Source organism: Chiloscyllium plagiosum, unplaced genomic scaffold (genome assembly GCF_037043375.1).
Source record: "Chiloscyllium plagiosum isolate Xiang-an unplaced genomic scaffold, Cpla_swu_hap1 HiC_scaffold_13, whole genome shotgun sequence".
Lineage (NCBI taxonomy): Eukaryota > Metazoa > Chordata > Chondrichthyes > Orectolobiformes > Hemiscylliidae > Chiloscyllium > Chiloscyllium plagiosum.
Window position 1 is genome coordinate 38429813 of NW_028270151.1, and position 20465 is coordinate 38450277.

At 39.1% G+C, this 20465-nt stretch overlaps 1 protein-coding gene across 5 annotated transcripts in view; it reads left to right on the forward strand.

Moving 5' to 3' along the window:
• Positions 1-20465, forward strand: part of atp11b (ATPase phospholipid transporting 11B) — a 177666-nt gene that overhangs the window by 110546 nt on the left and 46655 nt on the right. For all 5 annotated transcript variants that reach the window (XM_087993531.1, XM_043702353.2, XM_087993532.1 and 2 more), the window contains 3 exons: positions 2014-2079; positions 5226-5329; positions 8770-8935. In XM_087993531.1, the coding sequence (XP_087849657.1) occupies positions 2014-2079; positions 5226-5329; positions 8770-8935 (336 nt within the window). The remainder of the gene's footprint in view (positions 1-2013; positions 2080-5225; positions 5330-8769; positions 8936-20465) is intronic.

A 20465-nucleotide genomic window follows, 5' to 3' on the forward strand; every position in this document is an offset into this window, starting at 1 on the left:
ACTCAACTAGTTATGTTTCCAACCTGAAAAGACCCATTAATATAATTCCGTCATGTATAACCAGTCCTCAATCCATGCTAAGACTTTACCCCAGTATCATGCACTTCTGTCATGTGCAATAACATTTTATGTGACACATAATCAAATGCTTTCTGAAAATCCAGACACCAGTTCTGTTAATCAACTCTGCTTGTCATTATCCTCAAAGAATTGTCAAATTTTTCAAACATGATTTTCCTTTTACAAAACAATTTTGAAAGTTTGCATTAAGCTTTTCAAAATATCCAGTCATGTTTTCTTTAAGCTGCTTCCAGGAACTAGCCTGATCCTCAGCTGACAGCCAATCTGAATTCCTGTAACATGGGCTTCACCCAAAATGCGACATGTTTGCATAAACTCCTTAACTCATTCTGGATATCTTAGATCCACCAATATTATCTTGATGTAGCAGAAATAAATGCAGCGATTGTGTGTTTGCTTATTTTCCAGTTCAGTATCCTGTCATCTTCTGCTTACCTGTTTTATGTCACCAGGTGCATCAATTTCCTCTGAGCTTGAATTAATTAGTGTCCTTTTTGTACTTTCAACCAAGTTCAGACTACCCAAAGAAGGCTTGGTTTCCAACCTAAGTTTCAGTCTTTGTTTCATTAACATGTAAGAGGATCAATTTTGTTTCCCTTTTCAGTTGTGCTCCATCTCAAAATAAATGCAAGCTTTGAAATCATAAGATTCTAGTATAGTAGGGGCTCAGCAATATTAACTCTAACAACGAGCAGCACTTTAAATCCTAAGTAAAAATGCAATGTGACTTGATGAATTTACACTTAGTGATGTTCCCCTTGATGCAGCTGGATGGGGTTAGGGGGCAGTTATAGACCCACATTAGTTCTTTTTAAAATTCTTTAGTAGGACACAAGCATCAGTAACATTACAAGCATTTTTTAATTAACCATCCCTCATAGCCAATTTGAATTAACTTTTTGAACTGCAGTCAGTTGGTGTAGAAATACCCATTGTACAGTTATCAACATTATTCCAGAGTTTTGACCAAGTGACTTGAAGAAACAATAATACAATTCCAAGTCAAGATGGTGTATGGCTTAGAGGCGAAGCATGCAGATGCTGTCCCTATGTATCTACTACCCTTGTCCTTCTGGAATATGTGACTATGGGTTTGGAAGGTTTTGTTGAGAGAGGCTTAGCAATTTGTTTGACACAAGATTTTGAGCCAAGTTATAAAGCTAGAATATTTGGATGTTATTATGCATGTATTTTAACAAAATTGTAAGAACTGGCATCTGCTTTTCAAACACAGCAAGTTAAAGAATTGATTAATAAACCACCCACACCACAGAGGGTTTGACCAATTTACGCTCAGGAAAATTCGATTCACATCTATGATCGCTAATTGGAAGTGACACGCAGCATTTTTAAAAGCACAGCTTGGCTAAATATTTGCATTTAATTGTGATCACAGCGAGTATTAACCTTTTATGCTTTGAGGTTTACGAAACACTAAGTGGCCTTCCTTTTAAGGTTCAAGTGCATGAAAAAGTTTAGCTGCCCATTTGTCTGTGATGTGAAACATTTTATTGGCCCTGTGACAGAACTGAGCAGAATATTGTGTATATATTCAAACTCTCATAAGTTCTGCTTTTCCTGAGAGCAATGTAAACATGGTTGTATAATTTTATGCTGTTTACTCAAGCTAATCTCCATGCAGGCATCAGAGTTCAACAAGTTATTGGTCTTCAATTGATGAGAATTTTTTAATCATTATCTACAAAGTAATTTTAGTTTACTTAAAACAAATTAGTAGATTAGGCTATTTGGATTGCTATCCCATCTGTTTAATATTATAATTATTGAAATTTACAGAGGAGAGATTTCTTGCTTTCTAGCAAAGGTAATAATTCATCAATTACTCCACTTTCTTAGTCATTCATATGCATTCTTTGTGAGGGTTGTAGAAGATCAGGACTTGTGTTTTAACTTGTTTCTTCTTACATTTAGATGTCTGGAAACTGGACATTTGGCTTTCTGGTTTTTACAGTGATGTTTATTACAGTTACTTTAAAGGTAAGTATGTGCTATTAAAGCTGAGGGCTTAAACAATAAGGAGAAGTTTATTGAAGTGTATTTGTGCTAATGTACATTTACCTGTGCCGATTTTATTTCGTGACATGTAGCACAAATCAGTACTGATAAGGGGCATCATAAAATTAAGAATGATTAGATTTTAAAGGCTACCTTTTTGTTAGCTCTGCATTATGTGAAAAATAGGTATCACTGAGTAAAAGCTAATTCGAGCAAAAGTGTTATTTGGGATTCACAGCACATGAATGTGCCATTCAGCCTAATAGTCTATGGTCTTTTGCTCCATACATGACTCCTTTTTATGCATCTACCCTATTTCAGCCTATCACCATATTGTTCCGTTCCCTTTTTCATTGATAAGCTCATCTGGTTTCTATTTAAAAGCACAATTTTTTTTAAAATTGCTTCTTAAGGTTGTGTTCCACATTCTAACAAATGGCATAAAAACAGTGTAAAGTATGGCCTACTTATTCTGTTTCTGTATGCATGCATATATCATCCTTTTGAATTATTTATTTTATTCAATGTCAAATGTTATATTGCTTTATATAAAATGAGATGATTATATCATATTCTACTATTACACTGTTAATGTGCAATGGTGTCATTTTTAAAGCCACAAAGTCAAACTGTTGAGTAAGCATACCCTTGAGTCATGTGGTATTTAATTGCTGTTTGCTTAATGGATTTTACAAATTTTGATACTTTTAACATGCTGAATCCAATAACAATGATGGTCAATATACATCGAAGAGCAATTAAAAATTTAGCAAATCAAAACAGATTGTTTGCACTAAAATTAAATACACTTTTATTTCTTCGGTAACTATCTTCTCTTTTTCAAAAAAAAAGCTGGAGCTTGAAATCTCAAATTATTCCCACCAGAGACTAGCTTAATGTAGATTTCAAACTACAATTATAAACTTGTTCCTCAGCAGTATACCGCAAACTAAAATATGCAGCAGCAATCTAAGCTCATTTTAATTTTCATGGTTTATTCTACTGAATTTGCAAATATTTGGTTCTGAAAGTTATTAAGCTTGTTCCTATTCAACAACATCTTTCCTTGTACATATTATTTAAGACCCTAAGATATAGGAGCAGAATTCGACCATTTGGCCTAATGAGTCTGCTCCAGCATTCGACCATGGCTGATCTATTTCTCAATCCCATTCTTCTGCCTTCTCCCTGTAACCCTTGATCCATTTTATTAATCAAAAACCTATTTCTGTATTCAGTACCTCAATGACTTGAGATCCAGAGCATTCTGTGACCAATAAGTTCCATTGTTTCACCACCCTATGGCTGAAGCGATTCCTCCTCCTCTCTGTCCTGAAGGGTCATCCCTTCACTGAGCTGTGTCCCTCAGGTCCTAGTCTCTCCTACTACTGGAAACATCATTTCTATATCCGCTGTATCCAGGTGCCTCCGTATTCTATAAGTTTCAATCCAATCCCCCCCTCCCCCATCCAACACACCCCACCCCAAACATCCTTCTAAACTCCCTCAAGTACAGTCTTCAGAGTCCTCACCTGCTCCCTCCTATGGCGAGTCCTTCATCTGTGGGATAATTCTGTAAAGTCTTCTGGGCTCCTTCCAATGGCAGCACATCCGTCCTTAGATACGGTGCCTAAAATTGCTGAGTGTTCCAAATGTGGTCTGACCAGATCCTTCTACAGCCTCAGCAGTACATTGCTGCTCTTTTGTTCTCACCATTTTGAAATGAATGCTAATTGACGACTGAACCTGCGTGTTAACTTGGATAATCCTCAACTCTGACTCCCTTTGTGCCTCAGATTTATGAAGTCTTCCGAAGTTTAGGAAATAGTTTATGCCTCTTCTTCCTATGAAAGTGCGTAACCTCACATTTTCTGAAATTGTATTCTATCTGCCACAACTTTGCCCAGTTTCCTAGCCTGACCAAATCCTTCGGCAGCCTCCTCAACAATATCTATCCCTCCACCTATCTTTGTCATCTGCAAATGTAGCAACAATGCCCTCCTTCCTCTAGATCAGTAATGTATAAATGAGGTTTTCTCTCTTGTTAGCTCATGGGAACAGGAAATTAGGAAGACTTCGACGACCCCCCCCCCCCCTTTCCACTCTGATCTAATTCATGTGCCCCGAGAACTTGTCCACCTTTGATCTAAAGTATAATTATCCTTTAGACTTATGGCCCTGGCATTGAAATGGGTACATTTTGAGGTCACCAGCTATCGGTGAAAAGCCTGCCTTTTTTAAATTCATTCAATTAGCATTTATTACCCATTCTTAATCCCCCTTGGAACTGCTTGGCTTGCTAGAGCTACTTGAGAGGACATTTAAAAGTCAACCACTTTGCTGGGAATCTGGAGTCACATGTAGGCTAGATTAGATAAGGATGGGATTTTCTTCCCTAAAGGGAATTATTAAACCAGATGGGTTTTTACAACATTCAATCATGGTTGCATGGTCACGACTAAATTAGGTTTTTTTTAAATTCCAGATTTTTATTGAATTTATTTCACAGTCAGCAGCCCGTCCCGAGGACATTAGATTGGGACTATAGATCCCCCAACGTTTTATCTCAGGCTCTCATTAAATGTTTGGTATATAACGCATACGTCCTCACTGAATCACCTGCTCAGTAACTCTTTTAAAACTCTTTGATCAGTATGCACTAGAGAATCTTTAACACAAAATGTAGTTGTACATTTTTAAAAATAAAATATGGTCATTTGTGGGTAAATTGTTTTAATTTAGTTATGTTGGCACTGTTAACAGTTTGCCTTTTGTATAGTGGCATTACAAGCAGCAGTAAATAGTAAAACAATTTCTTCAAGCTCCTGTAATCACCTCTACATGCAAAGTGAAAACCTCATAATTAAACTATTAAAGAATGAATGTTTTCCACTATTAATTGTTCACTTGACTGGTTCGTAATATTGAAAATGACTTTATTTCATTTGAAGTTACTTACATAAAATTTAAAACCCAAGACAATGAAGTAAATATTTAATTAGAATTTGTTTTAAACCATTTTATTTCATGCCTGGCATGCTGTTTTCCTTGTAATCCTTTATAAAAAAAAAATTAAATCTCTCTCTGTTTTCACCTCCACCCCATCTCTATTTTCAAAACGCAATCAGCTTGGAATCGAGACACACTACTGGACCTGGATAAATCACTTTGTTATGTGGGGTTCAATAATTTTTTACTTTGGATTTTCTTTGCTTTATGGAGCAATAATTTGGTAAGTGATTTGTACTAACTGACAGAATATTTGATTATCTGTGTTCCATTATGAAAAGTACAACTAGATAATTTGATAAATTGAATGTAAACATTTAACATATTAAGAACATAGGAACGGGACTCGGCTGTTCAGCCCATTTAAGCCGTTCTGCTGTTCAGTGAGATTGCGGTTGATCAATGGTGTAATTCTGTACACTTGCCTTTGGCTCATATCCCTTCATACTCCTGCTCAGCATAAAATATACCTCACACTTAAAACTAATAACCTATCTGGTTTTTTTTGGCTGACCATTCATCTCTTTTTAAATGGCTGAATATAATAGTCACAAAAAATAAATATAGACTTGCTTTTAGAGCCAAATTGTTTAACATTCAAGTACGATGGTGTAAAATAAAACTGAAGTAGAATTTTGAGAATGAAGAAAGATTGTGCATATGAAGCAATCTGTAAATGAAGAATAGCACGGTAAGTTAAATTGTTACTTTGTGTCCAATGGTTTAGTCAGTAATCAGCCCAGTTAAGGGAAGCAAGTCTTTCCCTTGTGTTGCTTATATTGATTTTCAGGGAAATTAATTCCAGTCATCTCAACCCAAGTGCAGATTTCAAAATACACTGGAACAGTGGGCAAACGTGTCCCCGAAAGATTCGCAAACACTTGGAACAACCAGCTGGAGTAAAGTCATGTCATAAGTAGAATCGGTGAAGAGCTGATCCTCTAACCATGGGCTGTTCCTCCTGTGTTTACTATTCATAGACTGAATGTATGAGCAATATATCGAAGAGAAACAGTCTAGTTGAGAGAATTGAGCTCTTGATAGAGCAAGGATTTTCAATAGAGATGAATAAGCTGAGCTCCTCCAAATTTGAAAATGTTCCGTGGAATCCTGCCTACTCTTGTGGCTTTTTCCATTCTTCATGTGTCGAATTGCATCTTCAACTTATGCTACACTAGGTGGGAGTCCAGGATCATCTTTGGAGAGTTGGGGGATTTCCTCAAACGTATCCTGTACAAGTGTATCACTGTTTAAGAGTTACTTGAACAGGCTGATGTTTTTCTGTCTGTCAAGAGTTCTGTCCTTACTCTGCAACAACTTGAAGACAAGGTGCTAGGTCCATTTATTGACCTAGTGACACTAAAAAAAAACCAAATGTTGTGCTTGTTGACAGAGTTACAGCTGTTCAGTTTTCTCAGTCTACCAATGGTTAGTGATTTCTCTATTACTTCTTTGAGTTGCCTTTTGCTGTTTGATGGGTTCTTCTGTTTGCCTCACCGGTGATGTAGTTTTATCAAGCGTGGAGATCTTTCCACCCCTTGGATGAGGTCTTGGATGATGTAGCCATTTTCATCAAACCATTCTTGGTGTTTCCTGGTCTTGCAGCCAATTTCTTCAGCGCATTAGATGGTGTTGAAGACACCAAGAAGGATAATGTTATCTTTCTTTAGGTAATTATGGCATCTAGGATGGAGTATAAGCCTCTTTTGGACTTGTTTATGTCACCAAGTGTTGAGGGATAGTAACTCGCAACCATTCCCTACTTGTTCTTGACAATTGTAATTTGAATAATGAGGCAATCGTTGATACTAACATGGAGCTCAGTCAGCTGATGAGATTGTTCTTGATGACAAATCCAAGTCCACGCATCCTGGTTTGATCCTAGGGTTTTCCACTCCAGTAGGAGAGCTAACCACCACCTTCCCAAGCTGTTCTTCACCTGTTCTTAGAGTCTTCTGCAGGGCAGCGATTGCTCTGAAATGCCCGCATTCATGGGAAACAGGGTAGTTCATTCAAGACAATTGTTTTTCATGGAATGGTTTCTGCTCTGAGATTTGAGTTTTCAGTTTTCAGATCACAGGTAGCTGAGCCCACTGGTTTTGGTTTTCCAGCCAGATTGGTGACGAACAGACTAATTTTAGGGCACGTTATCTAACCCCTTCCCCCATGCAAGGTGAGCAGAATGGATCCTTAAGAGGACTACTCAGTCATGAAGAAAACTACTGAAGTGATCTTCTGTTCTTTTAAGTGCAAAATGATCAAGTCAACCTCCACTATGTATGTGCCAGTCTAAAGTGAGAGGCTGCCAGATGGCTCAATCCTGTCCCATCACCTCGAGCTGCAAGACTTGTGTTAGTGCGAGGGTTGGGCGGTTGGGTTTGATTTTGTCGAGATGGCTGCCTTGTGCAAGACATTTTTAATCTGAGAAAGCAAGAACCAAAGAACTGTGGATGCTGGAAACCAGAAACAAAAATAGGAATTGTTGGGAAATCTCAGTGGGACTGGTGGAGACGAAGCAGAGTTTAACCCTTCTGGACCCAAAATCTTCTAAAGAAGGATCACTGGTATGGTGTTCCCATGCTGCCCTTGTCCTTCTAAACGATTGTGGTCATAGTCAGAAGTCACACGGCACCAGATTATAGTTCACCTGATGAAGGAGCAGCGCTCTGCAAGCTTGTGATTTCAAATAAACCTGTTGGACTACAACCTGGTGTCGTGAGACTTCTGACTTTGTCCATCACAGTCTAACACTGGAACCTCCACATCGTAGATTTGGAAGTTGCTGTCGAAGTAGTCTCAGTGAATTTCTGCAGTACATCTTGTAGTTAGTACACATTGATGCTACTATGTGTAAATTGTGGAAGGAGTAAATGTTTGTGGATGTGATGCCAATCGGGCAAGCTGCTTGATGCATATACCATTTAAATGGTAATTCCATTAAATATCAAGGAATGATTGTCTCATTGTTTTCTATAATTTGAAGTTCAAATGTGATTTCCTTTCATTTGTTTTGAGTATATTAATCTCATTTAAGTGTGACACTGTACTTAAGCTGTGTAAGTACAATATACTATGTACAGTTATCTAGTTTATTCACGTGCATAATTATTTTGATTTCGAAAGTCGTAATGTATGCAGATTTAAGGTACTTTCTTTTCCTGTTCATTGTAGGTGATATTTTTACCATCGATTTGTTATGGGCCCACAATATCTCATTGTTGACATTTGGTATAATGAATGCCCATTTGAAAATCAATTTTGTTCTCTAATTCCATATACTTGTATGTTCGGAATGACTGAAATTGTACGTATTCGCAGTAGTCAGATTAAAGGATATGTTAGGACGTGTACGTTCTTAATGAAAAGTGAATTATGTTAAAATAATGAGTCCTTTACTTAAAAAAACAGTTTGGATTGGATTGTCCTGTTAAAATGAAACTGTTATCAATACACTTTGTAGATGCGTATTAAAGTTTTGAATGTGTTTTGCAAACACCTCCATTGTGTGAACTTTTACTTAAGTTGAGATATTTGGAATTTGTTGCAGTGTGAGATACTACTTTTTTTGAAGTAATTAGCTGGGAGTAAGGAGGAGCTTCACCTGAATGTGGAGGTGCAATATGCGCTTACCATATGTTTAATCTCCAATCTCTTCCTTTTCAGGCCATTTTTGCAATCACAAGACATGTACTGTGTCTTTGTACACATGCTGTCCAGTGGTTCAGCCTGGCTTGGCATAATTGTTATCGTAGTTGCTTGCTTGTTCCCTGATGTCCTAAGGAAAGTATTCTGGAGACATGCACGACCTACTTTGGCACAAAGATCACAGGTAAGGATTGAGTCGAGAAGAGCACATTTAAATGTATTGAGATTTATTTTTGAAGTGTACACTTTTATGGGTGTTTTTGGAAACCTCCAGTTGCATTGTATTTGATATTTTAGTTCATTACCTTCTTCCATGAACTTTTTTAGATGCAAGATAGTATAAGCTTGTAGCTCCTATTAGTTGGTTACTATACAATGATGATGAACTGTATATTCTTTACTGCTATATAAAAGTACAATACAATTTACGCAATGTTAGATAAAAGTTGTCAGTGGATTTATCTTTCACCACATGCGTAACTCTATTTCTCAGTTACTTGTATTACAATATGCAGGTGATAATTTGTATAGCTAGTTAAAAAGTTGTAACTTGTTGATTTGTGCATAGGATTAAATAAAATACAGGAAGTAGTGGTGAGCCACCATCAAAAGTGAAATGAAATGTGAATATTTATTGGTTAGGCATTTTAAAAAGAAATTATAAATATGCCAGCATAATGGAAAAATTGAGAATCTTTGTTAGATAACAGACTGGTCTATTTATTTATGTATGTAACAATTATCAAGAATAAGAGCACAAGCATCTTTAAAATCAAAATGTTTACCTTACCATGATAAGTTGATTGCCTGATTCTTCATGTTTCAATATACTGAGTCCGCATCATCCTACTTGTCTCACAAATACGGAACTGAAGCAGACCTTGATTAGTCGTTCATAGGTTTTGGGATGCGTGCATCTAAAAGGATATTATGATGTAATATTTACATGTTGGGAAGCATATTAAACAACATATTTTTATTTACAGCAAAAGTATGGTATGCTTTTCTCATAGAACCTTTTTTAACACACAAAAAATACCAGATTGCTGCTTCGTGAAATTTTGCTTTTTCATTTCAATGTATCAGTTGCAAACGAATCGTGCTCCATATTCACAAGTTTCAAACAACAGACTAGGTTTCAAGTTGACACATCTTTCCTTTACTGCGCATTTTAGCAAAAACCTAAAACGTGCAGGAAAGATTGCGCAAAATCTACACAGTTAACCCTTGGACAACAGATCTTGAGCTGCAAAGTGACAATTAATGTTAGTGCCAGGCAACAATTTTCCAATGAGAGAATCTAATCTACCCTTGACATTCAGCTCGCAATTAACAAACTAGGTGTCAAGCGTGTGATGGAATATTCTCCACTTGCCTGGATCAGGGCAGCTCCAACAATAGGTCAATACAATAAAAGACAAAACCCCCTTAATTGAAATCCATCACTAGCCAGGGCATGCTTGTCTTTACTGATGCAGAGGGTAGCAGATGGATGGAAACAAGTTCTCCTCCACGCCAAATACCACCTGACTTTGAACTACCTCGCCATTCCTTCACTGTTGCTTGGTCAGAATCCTGGAACTCTTTTTTTTTTTTAAACTGTATGTACAACTATCCTTCAGGAGCAGCGGTGGTTAAAGAAGGCAGCTGATCACCGCCTTTTCGAGGCATTAAGTTTGGGTGATAAATTGTGGCCTCGCCAACAACATCCACATCCTAAGGCCAAAGAAAATCACATGAAATTGGCTGAAGTGTGCGTTGAGGAATTTTCATTTGATGTTCACTTGGTTGAATAGGGAATAAAAACAACCTCATGTTGAATCCACATTCATAAAAATTCTGCTCTTTGTGCTAAAATTAAACCTAAGTGGGGACTTTGGATTTGATGGTTGCATAGTATTTACTGACCCAGTGATCATACGGCATGGGGCCATTTGGTCTATTCCATCTGCTAAGGTTTAGCCCACTCGCCTATGTATCTATATATCTTCGCAGACTGTTAATTTTGACATGGTGGCTCAGTGGTGAGCACTACTGCCTTTCAGTGCCAGGACCCAGGTTCAATTCCAGCCTCTGGCAGCTATCTGTGTGGAATTTGCACATTCTCCCTGTGTGTCTGTGTGGATTTCCTCTGGGTGCTCTGGTTTCCTGCCACAGTCCAAAGATGTGCAGGTTAGGTGAATTGGCCGTGCTAAATTGCCCTTAGTGTTCAGGGATTAGATTAGATTAGATTAGATTAGATTACTTGTGTAGGTTAGATGCATTAGTCAGGAGAAATATAGAATAATAGGGTAGGGAAATGGGATACTCTTCGAAGGATCAGTGTAGACTTATTGGGCCAAATGACCAGTGGGGATCCTGTGATTCATTGTGATTCTTCACATCTATGTTTGTGTCATTTGTGAACTTGGCAATAGTATCTTTATTTTCTTCATTCAAGTAATTAATCTCTACTACAAATATTGTGGCTCCAGTCCTCATCGCTGTGGCACTTTACCAGTTACAGGTTACCATCATGAAAATACCCGCTTTAACTCAGCTCTCTCTTGTCTTGGTTAGCTAGTTATCTATCCATGCTAGTATGCTACCCTAAACATGGACCCATCCCATTAAGTTACCTTTTGTTTGGTACGTTATTGAACGCTTTTTGGAAATCCGAATACATTACATCTGCTGGTTTCCTTTTGTCTATCCTGCTTGTTGTCGTCGTAAAAAATTTGGATAAATTTGTCAGGTATGATTTTGCCTTCATGAATCTGTATTGACTCTGTCTTCTGATATTAAGTATTTCTAAATTGCAAATCTCTATTGCATCCTTTGCTTTATTAATTTCCCTAGCAACACTTCTTGACTGGTAGCTATTGTAGTTATTTCCACTTTTCTGCCCTGTTCCCCCCTTTCCTGCTTGAATTAATATTTTTGAAATGCTCTGAGTGTCTTCTACCGTGAAGATTGATATAACGTATTAAACTTCTCTGCCAGTTCCTGGCTCCCTTGCTGCATTCCCTATGTTAGGGCCTCTGTCTTCCTTTTTATTTATTTCAAGAAGCTTTTACTATGCATTTGGATGTTTGCTTGTTTGCCCTCCAATTTTATTTAAGAAAGAAAGACAAATATGTTTACAACTGAGAAGGAATTTCTTTGCTTAATTGGTGTATCTTCAGAGTTCTTCATCTGTGAACTGTGGAAGTTCAGTCATTGGGTATGTTCAAGATAGAAATCAATAGAGTTCTGGATGCTAATGACATCAAAGTATATGGGAAAAATTGTGTAGTGGGAGCCATTATCTGTTTGAATATGGAAGCTGTTTGACAGGCTGAATGGCCAACTACTGCTTTGTATTAGCTTCTTAAAAGTCTGCTCTTGTTAACTGCCCAATGATAGAGTTCACAACATTTGCTTTTTGTTTTCCTTTACTCCAGAGCAAATTTCCATGATGCATTAAGCATGATTTTCAGAGCGTTGCAATCTTAAAAATCAAATATCCATCTGCATAATCTCAATTGTCTGACCAGGGCCTCATGGGGGATAAAGTTAAGAAACCGTTCTAATTTCAAAGGGCTGTTGAAATTCAGAAATGTCTTTTACAAGTGGCAGTTGGTGCTAGGTCAAGTGTTTATTGTAGATCTGAGAATAATCTTGTTAACCAAATGTATTTAAGGAAGTGAAGGAAAGGCAAATGTATGGAGTTGGATCACAGGTCAGCCAGATCTGTGAGATGCCAGAAAAGGCTCAAATATGAAATGGCCTGTTTCTGATCTGATGTTCCTCCCTATATGCTCTTGTACTTTTTCTGTATATTAGATAAAGCCCCATTTTCATAACTTTGTGACAGAGGCAAATTGCAACTAACGTAAAATCAAAGAATCATATAGCCAAGAAAGAAGCCACTCATCCTCTCCTGCCACTATTAACTCTTTAAAGGAATGTTCAGTTTAGTATGACAGATTATCTTTATCCCTAATTAATTCATTAAAATTAACTAGAATGAATTAAATATAAGTCTAATTGTTTTTTGAACACTACAGTGGAATCTTCTATGATCTGTTATCAGATTTATTCTGCATCTCAGAAACATTTTTCCTTATTTCTTCCTTTGTCACCTGTTTTGAATCTATTATATCTGGTTAACAACTCTCGTACCAGAGGAAACTGTTGCTGCTTTCTTCCAAACCCCTCAATCTCTATTAAGTCTCCACTTAAAACTTTTCTGCTCAATGAATTACAATCCAATTTCTCCAATCTCCTGCCATAAACGAAGTTTCTTATGCTTCATGTCTTTTTAGTCAAATGCCAAAATACCCTCTCCAAGATATAGGCATCCTTTCTGAAGTATGCTGTTCTGAATTGTATACAATGTACCTGTTGAGGCCTAACTAGCAAATTATAAAACTTGAGCATGATTGACTTTTTTGTATTTACTGCCTGTTTTCAAAGCCATACATCTTTTGATAACTGTCTTATCAAATTTCCATGCCATTGGCAAAGGTTTGCAAATACCCATTTGCTCCTTCACATACACAAGATATGGTATTTAGGCTATAAAAACAAATTGCTGGAAAAGCTCAGCAGGTCTGGCAGTATCTGTGGAAAGAAATCAATTAATGTTTCAGATCTGGTGCCCATTCCTAAGAGTTCTCCCTGGAGAGAAGATTAATAGGTGATCTGATTGAGATTTTCAAAATCATCAGTGGTTGGAGAGAGTAGATCAGGAGAAACTGTTCCTGCTTCTAAAAGAAACAAGAGCGAGACTGAATAGAAATAAAGGTGATTTGCAAAAAAAGCAAGGGTGATTTAAGAAAAAAAAGCTCTCTCAGCAGATATTGGGAGATGGAATGCATCGCCTGAATGGTGGCAGTAGGTTCAGTTGAGCATTTGAAAGGATGATTATTTGGATAGAGATAAAGCATATTCAGAAAAAAAGTAGGAAATTGATGACAAGTAGTGATCATTTTGAGGAGCTGGTGCAGACACAGTGGACTGAATAGCTTCCCTCTGCACCTTAACACTTCTGTGATTCTGTTATATGCTTTGCTTTAAGAAATGTCTTCAGGGTTTATCCCAACACTTGGCACTTTTCCTCCCTTTGTCCTATAAATGCAACTGTATCCTTGTGCTACAGGACAGTTGTAGCAAGATAAACTGCACTCCCTTTTTTACAGCACACTTTGCTGTATCCTGTGATTTAAATGTCCAACCACATTGATGGTTCCTGTGAAAGGATGAGTGAATAAGGTAACTGTGAGGATAAGATCCCAGTGTGGTAGGGTGACAAGGCTTAAGGTGGAAAGGGTGCCTGTTAAGTGACTGAGTATTTAGGGTAGTTGGTGGTGCTGGGTCTGGTAGAGATCCTGGGGGAGGGGAGAGAGGGGTCTTTGATCCAGTGCCCTTTTGAGAAGGGTGGTTATTGGGTTCTGGGGTGTTTTGGATCTCTTGAGAAAGGTATGTTGGGTTCCAACAGCAGGGGGTGGACAGATGTGTCTGTTCCAGCATAGGGTGGAAATGTGGTCCCAAAGGAAAGAGGGTAGTATCAGTTTCCCTGGGGATGAGGTTTTTCCTTTTTTAGTCGAACGTCTGGGTGTGGAATTTAGATCAGATTGCCCACAGTGTGGAAACAGGCCCTTCGGCCCAACAAGTCCACACTAACCCTCCGAAGAGTAACCTACCCAGACCCATTTCCCTCTGACTAATGCACCTAACACTACGGGCAATTTAGCATGGCCAATTCACCTGACCTGCCCATCTTTGGACTGTGGGAGGAAACCGGAGCACCCGGAGGAAACCCATGCCGACACTGAGAATGTGCAATCTCCACACAGACAGTCACCCAAGGCTGGAATTGAACCTGGGTCCCTGGTGCTGTGAGACAGCAGTACTAACCACTGAGCCACCGTGCCACCCCGGGTCTCAAGAACAGGGGTGGGATACAAGGTCTCAAGGGCAGAGACAGAGTAACAGGTCTCAGGGAAGAGGGGTGTATCCAATGCTATGGTTGGTGTCAGCCATTAGGTGTGTCAGCTAAGGTTCCGGAAGAGGTCTGGGAGAGATATACTTGGGGTACTAATGGTGTGTGGAGTGATTAGTTTAATGGTTGCCCTGGGGTTAACTTAGGACAATGAAAAACCTAGTTTTTCGTGGGTAACTGTTAGCATAACTACAAGGGAACTCTCTGAATTCTCTATTTAATTGGAGGATTCCAGGAGTAGGGGAATTGCCCATTTTCTTTCTTCACTTACCAGGCTATTCCCTTAGATTCTGCTATATCAGGGATTCTGCAGTGTCCCAATGTAAAACTCCAGTCTATACTATCGAAATAACTATCTGGAAATTGGTAAGTCTGAGCCATTACATCCTAATATTAAGCTTGGTGATACCATTGGATAACTCAGCTATACAGGGTGAAGGAAAAAAAATAAAAGAGCAGTAATGGTTATGGGATTCATTAATTAGGGGAATAGTTTGGCATTTCTATGGTCACAGATGTGACTCCAAGCTGATAGGTTGCCTCTTTGGTTTAGGGGTCAAGGATGTCATGAGTGTCTGGAAGACATTCTGCAGGGACATTTTGAGATTGAAGAAGCAGGTGCATGGTTCACATTGATAGCAGTAACTTTGGGTGGCAAGGAGAAGTGAGATCCTGAAAGCAAATTTCAGAGAGTTAGGAAGGAGAATGGAAATGTAGTAATCTCAGATTAGTCTCAGTTGGCATGCTGATGAGCACAGGAATAAGCGAATGAGTGAGTGATTTTCACATGTGGCTGGAGTACTGGTGTACAACTAAGGGTTGTTTAGACGTTGGGATCAGTTCTGAAGTGGGTAGGAGTTGTACAAAATGCTATGATCCCAGCTGATGGTACTACTGGACAAGTCAGATCTCTGAATGAGACCTTGCTTGATAAATCTGAGTTTTTTCTGTGTATTTTGTTAACAGGGTGATTAGTCACCAGAGGCTTAATCACTTCAGGCCGCAGATTGTATTTAAAAATGAACAGGAGTTTATTAGACAAAGAAATAAAACAACAAAGCAAGCTATCTAAATATAGAAATTGCTTAGAAATATCTCAAAACACACAGCAAAGTGCCAACCTGTTTGCAAACACCATCTGTTAGAGTCAAGTCCAGAGAAATGATATGCCTATCTCCATCCTTGAGGTTCTACTTAACCAACTCCTTAATTTCTTTGCTGTGAACAATGGAAACAATTTAATGAGCTTGTTCCAAGTCTGTCAGCATGAAACTTATAAATCTGAATGCTTTCACCATTATAATTACCTGCAGATTTCTAACTGGACTCTACTAATTTGGATGTTTTGTGAACTAAAACTTTCTGCTGATGTGACTTAGTCCCTAACCTCCTACTAGTAGCGAAATTAAACTTGCTTCTAAACTCAATCTTGGTGTCTTCTAAACTAAATGGTAAACAACTTGTTCGACCTTAGATTTGTGAACTGCAAACAAAGCTTTATAGCCTTGCATATTTACCCCACCTGTCGTAAACCCGCAATATAAACATCTCTCTACTAATACCACAGGAGTCTGCAGTCACCTGCTTTATGGCAAATGCTGAATTTAGTAATTGTCCTGGAAGAACTCCCTATCCTTGTCTTATTTTAAAAGAAACCTCTTTGCAAAAGTAACTAACAAGCAATGTGCTTCAGCTTTGAAATGCAGCTTCCACAATGATTTTACATCACAAAGGTGAACGAGTTGTATGTTGGCATTACCAGACTACCATTCTGACAGTGGGATTTGCCAGTTATGTTCAGGAGTGGTTATGAAGAAAGAGCTCAGGTTGGATGAAAGCAAAACTGGCAAAATAATCTAGAAAAGCAGTAATGTGAAAAGTAAGCAAAGAAATGACAGTGTCATAGAGATGTACAGCATGGAAACAGACCCTTCGGTCCAACCCGTCCATGCCAACCAGGTATCCCAACCCAATCTAGTCCCACCTGCCAGCACCCGGCCCATATCCCTCCAAATTCTTCCTATTCATATACCCATCCAAATGCCTTTTAAATGCTGCAATTGTACTAGCCTCCACCATTTCCTCTGGCAGCTCATTCCATGCACGTACCACCCTCTGTGTGAAAAAGTTGCCCCTTAGGTCTCTCTCGTACTTTTCCCCTCTCACCCTTAACATATGCTGTCTGTTCTGGATTCCCCGACCCCAGGGAAAAGACTTTGTCTATTTACCCTATCCATGTCCCTCATAATTTTGTAAACCTCTATAAGGTCACCCCTCAGCCTTTGCCGCTCCAGGGAAAACAGCTCCAGCCTGTTCAGTCTCTCCCTATAGCTCAGATCCTCCAACACTGGCAACATCCTTGTAAATCTTTTCTGAACCCTTTCAAGTTTCACAACATCTTTCCGATAGGAAGGAGACCAGAGTTGCACATAATATTCCAACAGTGGCCTAACCACTGTCCTGTACAGCTGCAACATGACCTCCCAACTCCTGTGCTCAATACTCTGACCAATAAAAGAAAGCATACCAAACACTGCCTTCACTATCCTATCTACCTGTGACTCCACTTTCAAGGAGCTATGAATCTGCACTCCAAGGTCTTTGTTCAGCAATACTCCCTAGGACCTTACCATCAAGTATATAAGTCCCGCTAAGATTTGCTCTCCCAAAATGCAGCACCTCACATTTATTTGAATTAAACTCCATCTGCCACTTCTCAGCACATTGGCCCATCTGGTCAAGATCCTGTTATAATCTGAGGTAATCTTCTTCGCTGTCCACTACACCTCCAATTTTGGTGTCATCTGCAAACTTACTAACTGTACCTCTTATGCTCTCATCCAAATCATTTATCTAAATGACAAAAAGTAGAGGACCCAGCACCGATCCTTGTGGCACTCCACTGGTCACAGGCCTCCAGTCTGAAAAACAACCCTCCACCACCACCCTCTGTCTTCTACCTTTTGAGCCAGTTCTGTATCCAAATGGCTAGTTCTCCCTGTATTCCGTCAGCTCTAACCTTGCTAACCAGTCTCCCATGGGGAACCTTGTGGAGCACCTTACTGAAGTCCATATAGATCACATCTACCACTCTGCCCTCATCAATCCTTTGTTACTACTTCAAACTACCCCATCAAGTTTGTGAGACATCATTTCCCAGCACAAATCCATGTTGACTATCCCTAATCAGTCCTTGCCTTTCCAAATACATGTACATCCTGTCCCTCTGAATTCCCTCCAGCAACTTTCCCACCACTGACGTCAGGCTCATTGGTCTATAGTTCCCTGGCTTGTTTCTGGCACCTCACCTGTGACTATTGATGATACAAATATCTGAACAAGGGACCCAGCAATCAATTCCCTAGCTTCCCACAGAGTTCTAGGGTACACCTGATCAGGTCCTGGGGATTTATCCACCTTTATGCATTTCAAGGCATCCAGCATTTTCTCCTCTGTAATATGGACATTTTTCAAGGTGTTCCCATCTATTTCCCTACGTTCTTCTATATCTTCCATATCCTCTTCCACAGTAAATACTGATGCAAAATACCGTTTAGTATCTCCCCCGTTTTCTGCGGCTCCACACAAAGGCCGCCTTGTTGACCTTTGAGGGGTCCTATTCTCTCCCCAGTTACCCCTTTGTCCTTAATATATTTGTAAAATTCCTTTGGATTCTTCTTTTCTATTTGCCAAAGTTATCTCCTGTACCCTTTTTGCCCTCCTGATTTCCCTCTTAAGTATACTCCTACTGCCTTTATACGCTTCTAAGGATTCACTCGATCTAGCCTGTCTATACCTTACATATGTTTCCTTCTTTTTCTTAACCAAACCCTCAATTTCTTTTGTCATCCCGTATTCCGTATACCTACCAGCATTTTCTTTCACGTTGACAGGAATATACTTTCTCTGGATTCGCATTATCTCATTTCTGAAGGCTTCCCACTTTCCAGCAGTCCTTTTACCTGCAAACATCTGCCCCCAGTCAGCTTTTGAAAGTTCTTGCCTAATAGCGTCAAAATTGGCCTTTCTCCATTTTAGAACTTCAACTTTTAGATCTGGTCTATCCTTTTCCATCACTATTTTAAATCTAATAGAATTATGATCGCTGGCCCCAAAGTGCTCCCCCACTGACACCTCACTCACCTGCCCTGACTTATTTCCCAAGAGTAGGTCAGGTTTTGCATCTTCTCTAGTAGGTACTACCACATACTGAATCAGAAAATTGTCTCTACGCACTTGACAAATTCCTCTCCATCTAAACCCTTAACACTATGGCAGTCCCAGTCTATGTTTGGAAAGTTAAAATCCCCTACCATAATCACCCTATTATTCTTACAGATAATGAAGATCTCCTTGCAAGTTTGTTTCTCAATTTCCCTCTGACTATTACTGGGTCTGTAATACAATCCCAATAAGGTGATCATTCCTTTTTTTTTATTTCCTAGTTCCACCCAAATAACTTCCCTGGATGTATTTCCAGGAATATCCTCCCTCAGTACAGGAGTACAGTAATGCTATCCCTTATCAAAAACACCATTACCCCTCCTCTCTCGCCTCCCTCTCTATCCTTCCTGTAGCATTTGAATCCTGGAACATTAAGTTGCCAGTCCTGCCCATCTCCGAGCCATGTTTCTGTAATTGCTATGCTATCCCAGTCCCATGTTCCTAACCATGTCCTGAGTTCATCTGCCTTCTCTGCTAGGTCCCTTGCATTGAAATAAATGCAGTTTAATTAATTAGTCCTACCTTGTCTCTGCCTGCCCTGACTGTTCGGCTCACTTCTGTTCTCAACTGTACCAGTCTCAGATTGATCTCTTTCCTCACTATCTCCCTGGGTCCCAACCCCCACCTTACTAGTTTAAAACCTCCCGAGCAGCTTTAGCAAATCTCCCTGCCAGTATATTAGTCCCCTTCCAATTTAGGTGCAATCCGTCCTTCTTGTACAGATCACTTCTAGCCCAACAGAGATTCCAATGATACAAAAATGTGAATCCTTCTCCTATACAACAGCTCCTCATGCATTCATCTGCTCTCTCATCCTATTCCTGCCCTCACTAGCTCATAGCACCAGGAGTAATCCAGATATTACTACTCTCGAGGACCTCCTTTTTAAATTCCTGCCTAACTCTCTGTAATCTCCCTTCAGAATCTCAATCTTCTCCCTTCCTATGTCATTTGTTCCAATGTGTACAATGATCTCTTGCTGGCCCTTTTCCCCCTTGAGAACATTCTGCACCCTCTCTGAGACATCCTTGATCCTGGCACCAGGGAAGCAGCACACCATTCTGATTTTTTGCTGCTGGCCACTGAAACATCTGTCTGTACCTCGGACTAGAGAATCCTCTAACACAATTGATCTCTTGGAACCCGACGTATCCCTCGTTGCATTAGAGCCAGTCTCAATACCTGAAGGACCAACAAATAGAATTTTGCATCAGAATGGGGAATAATGTTAAATTGACAGAATTAAAGATACTCTAGATTGATTATTTGAGAGCAGAAATTGGAATGAATAGGTATGGTATAGTTACCATTAGAGTTGTGGCTACAAGGTGACCAATATTGGGAATTGAATATCCCAGAATATTTGGCATTTTGGGGGGAATAGGCAAAAACTAAGGTGAGGTAGTGTTCTTAATAAGGGTCAAGATCAATAACATTGAGAGGAGCACCAACCTAAGAATTTAAATGTAAAATCAGTTAGACTGGAGCTTAAAAATAGCAAAGGACACTAAACATTGTTTTCAGC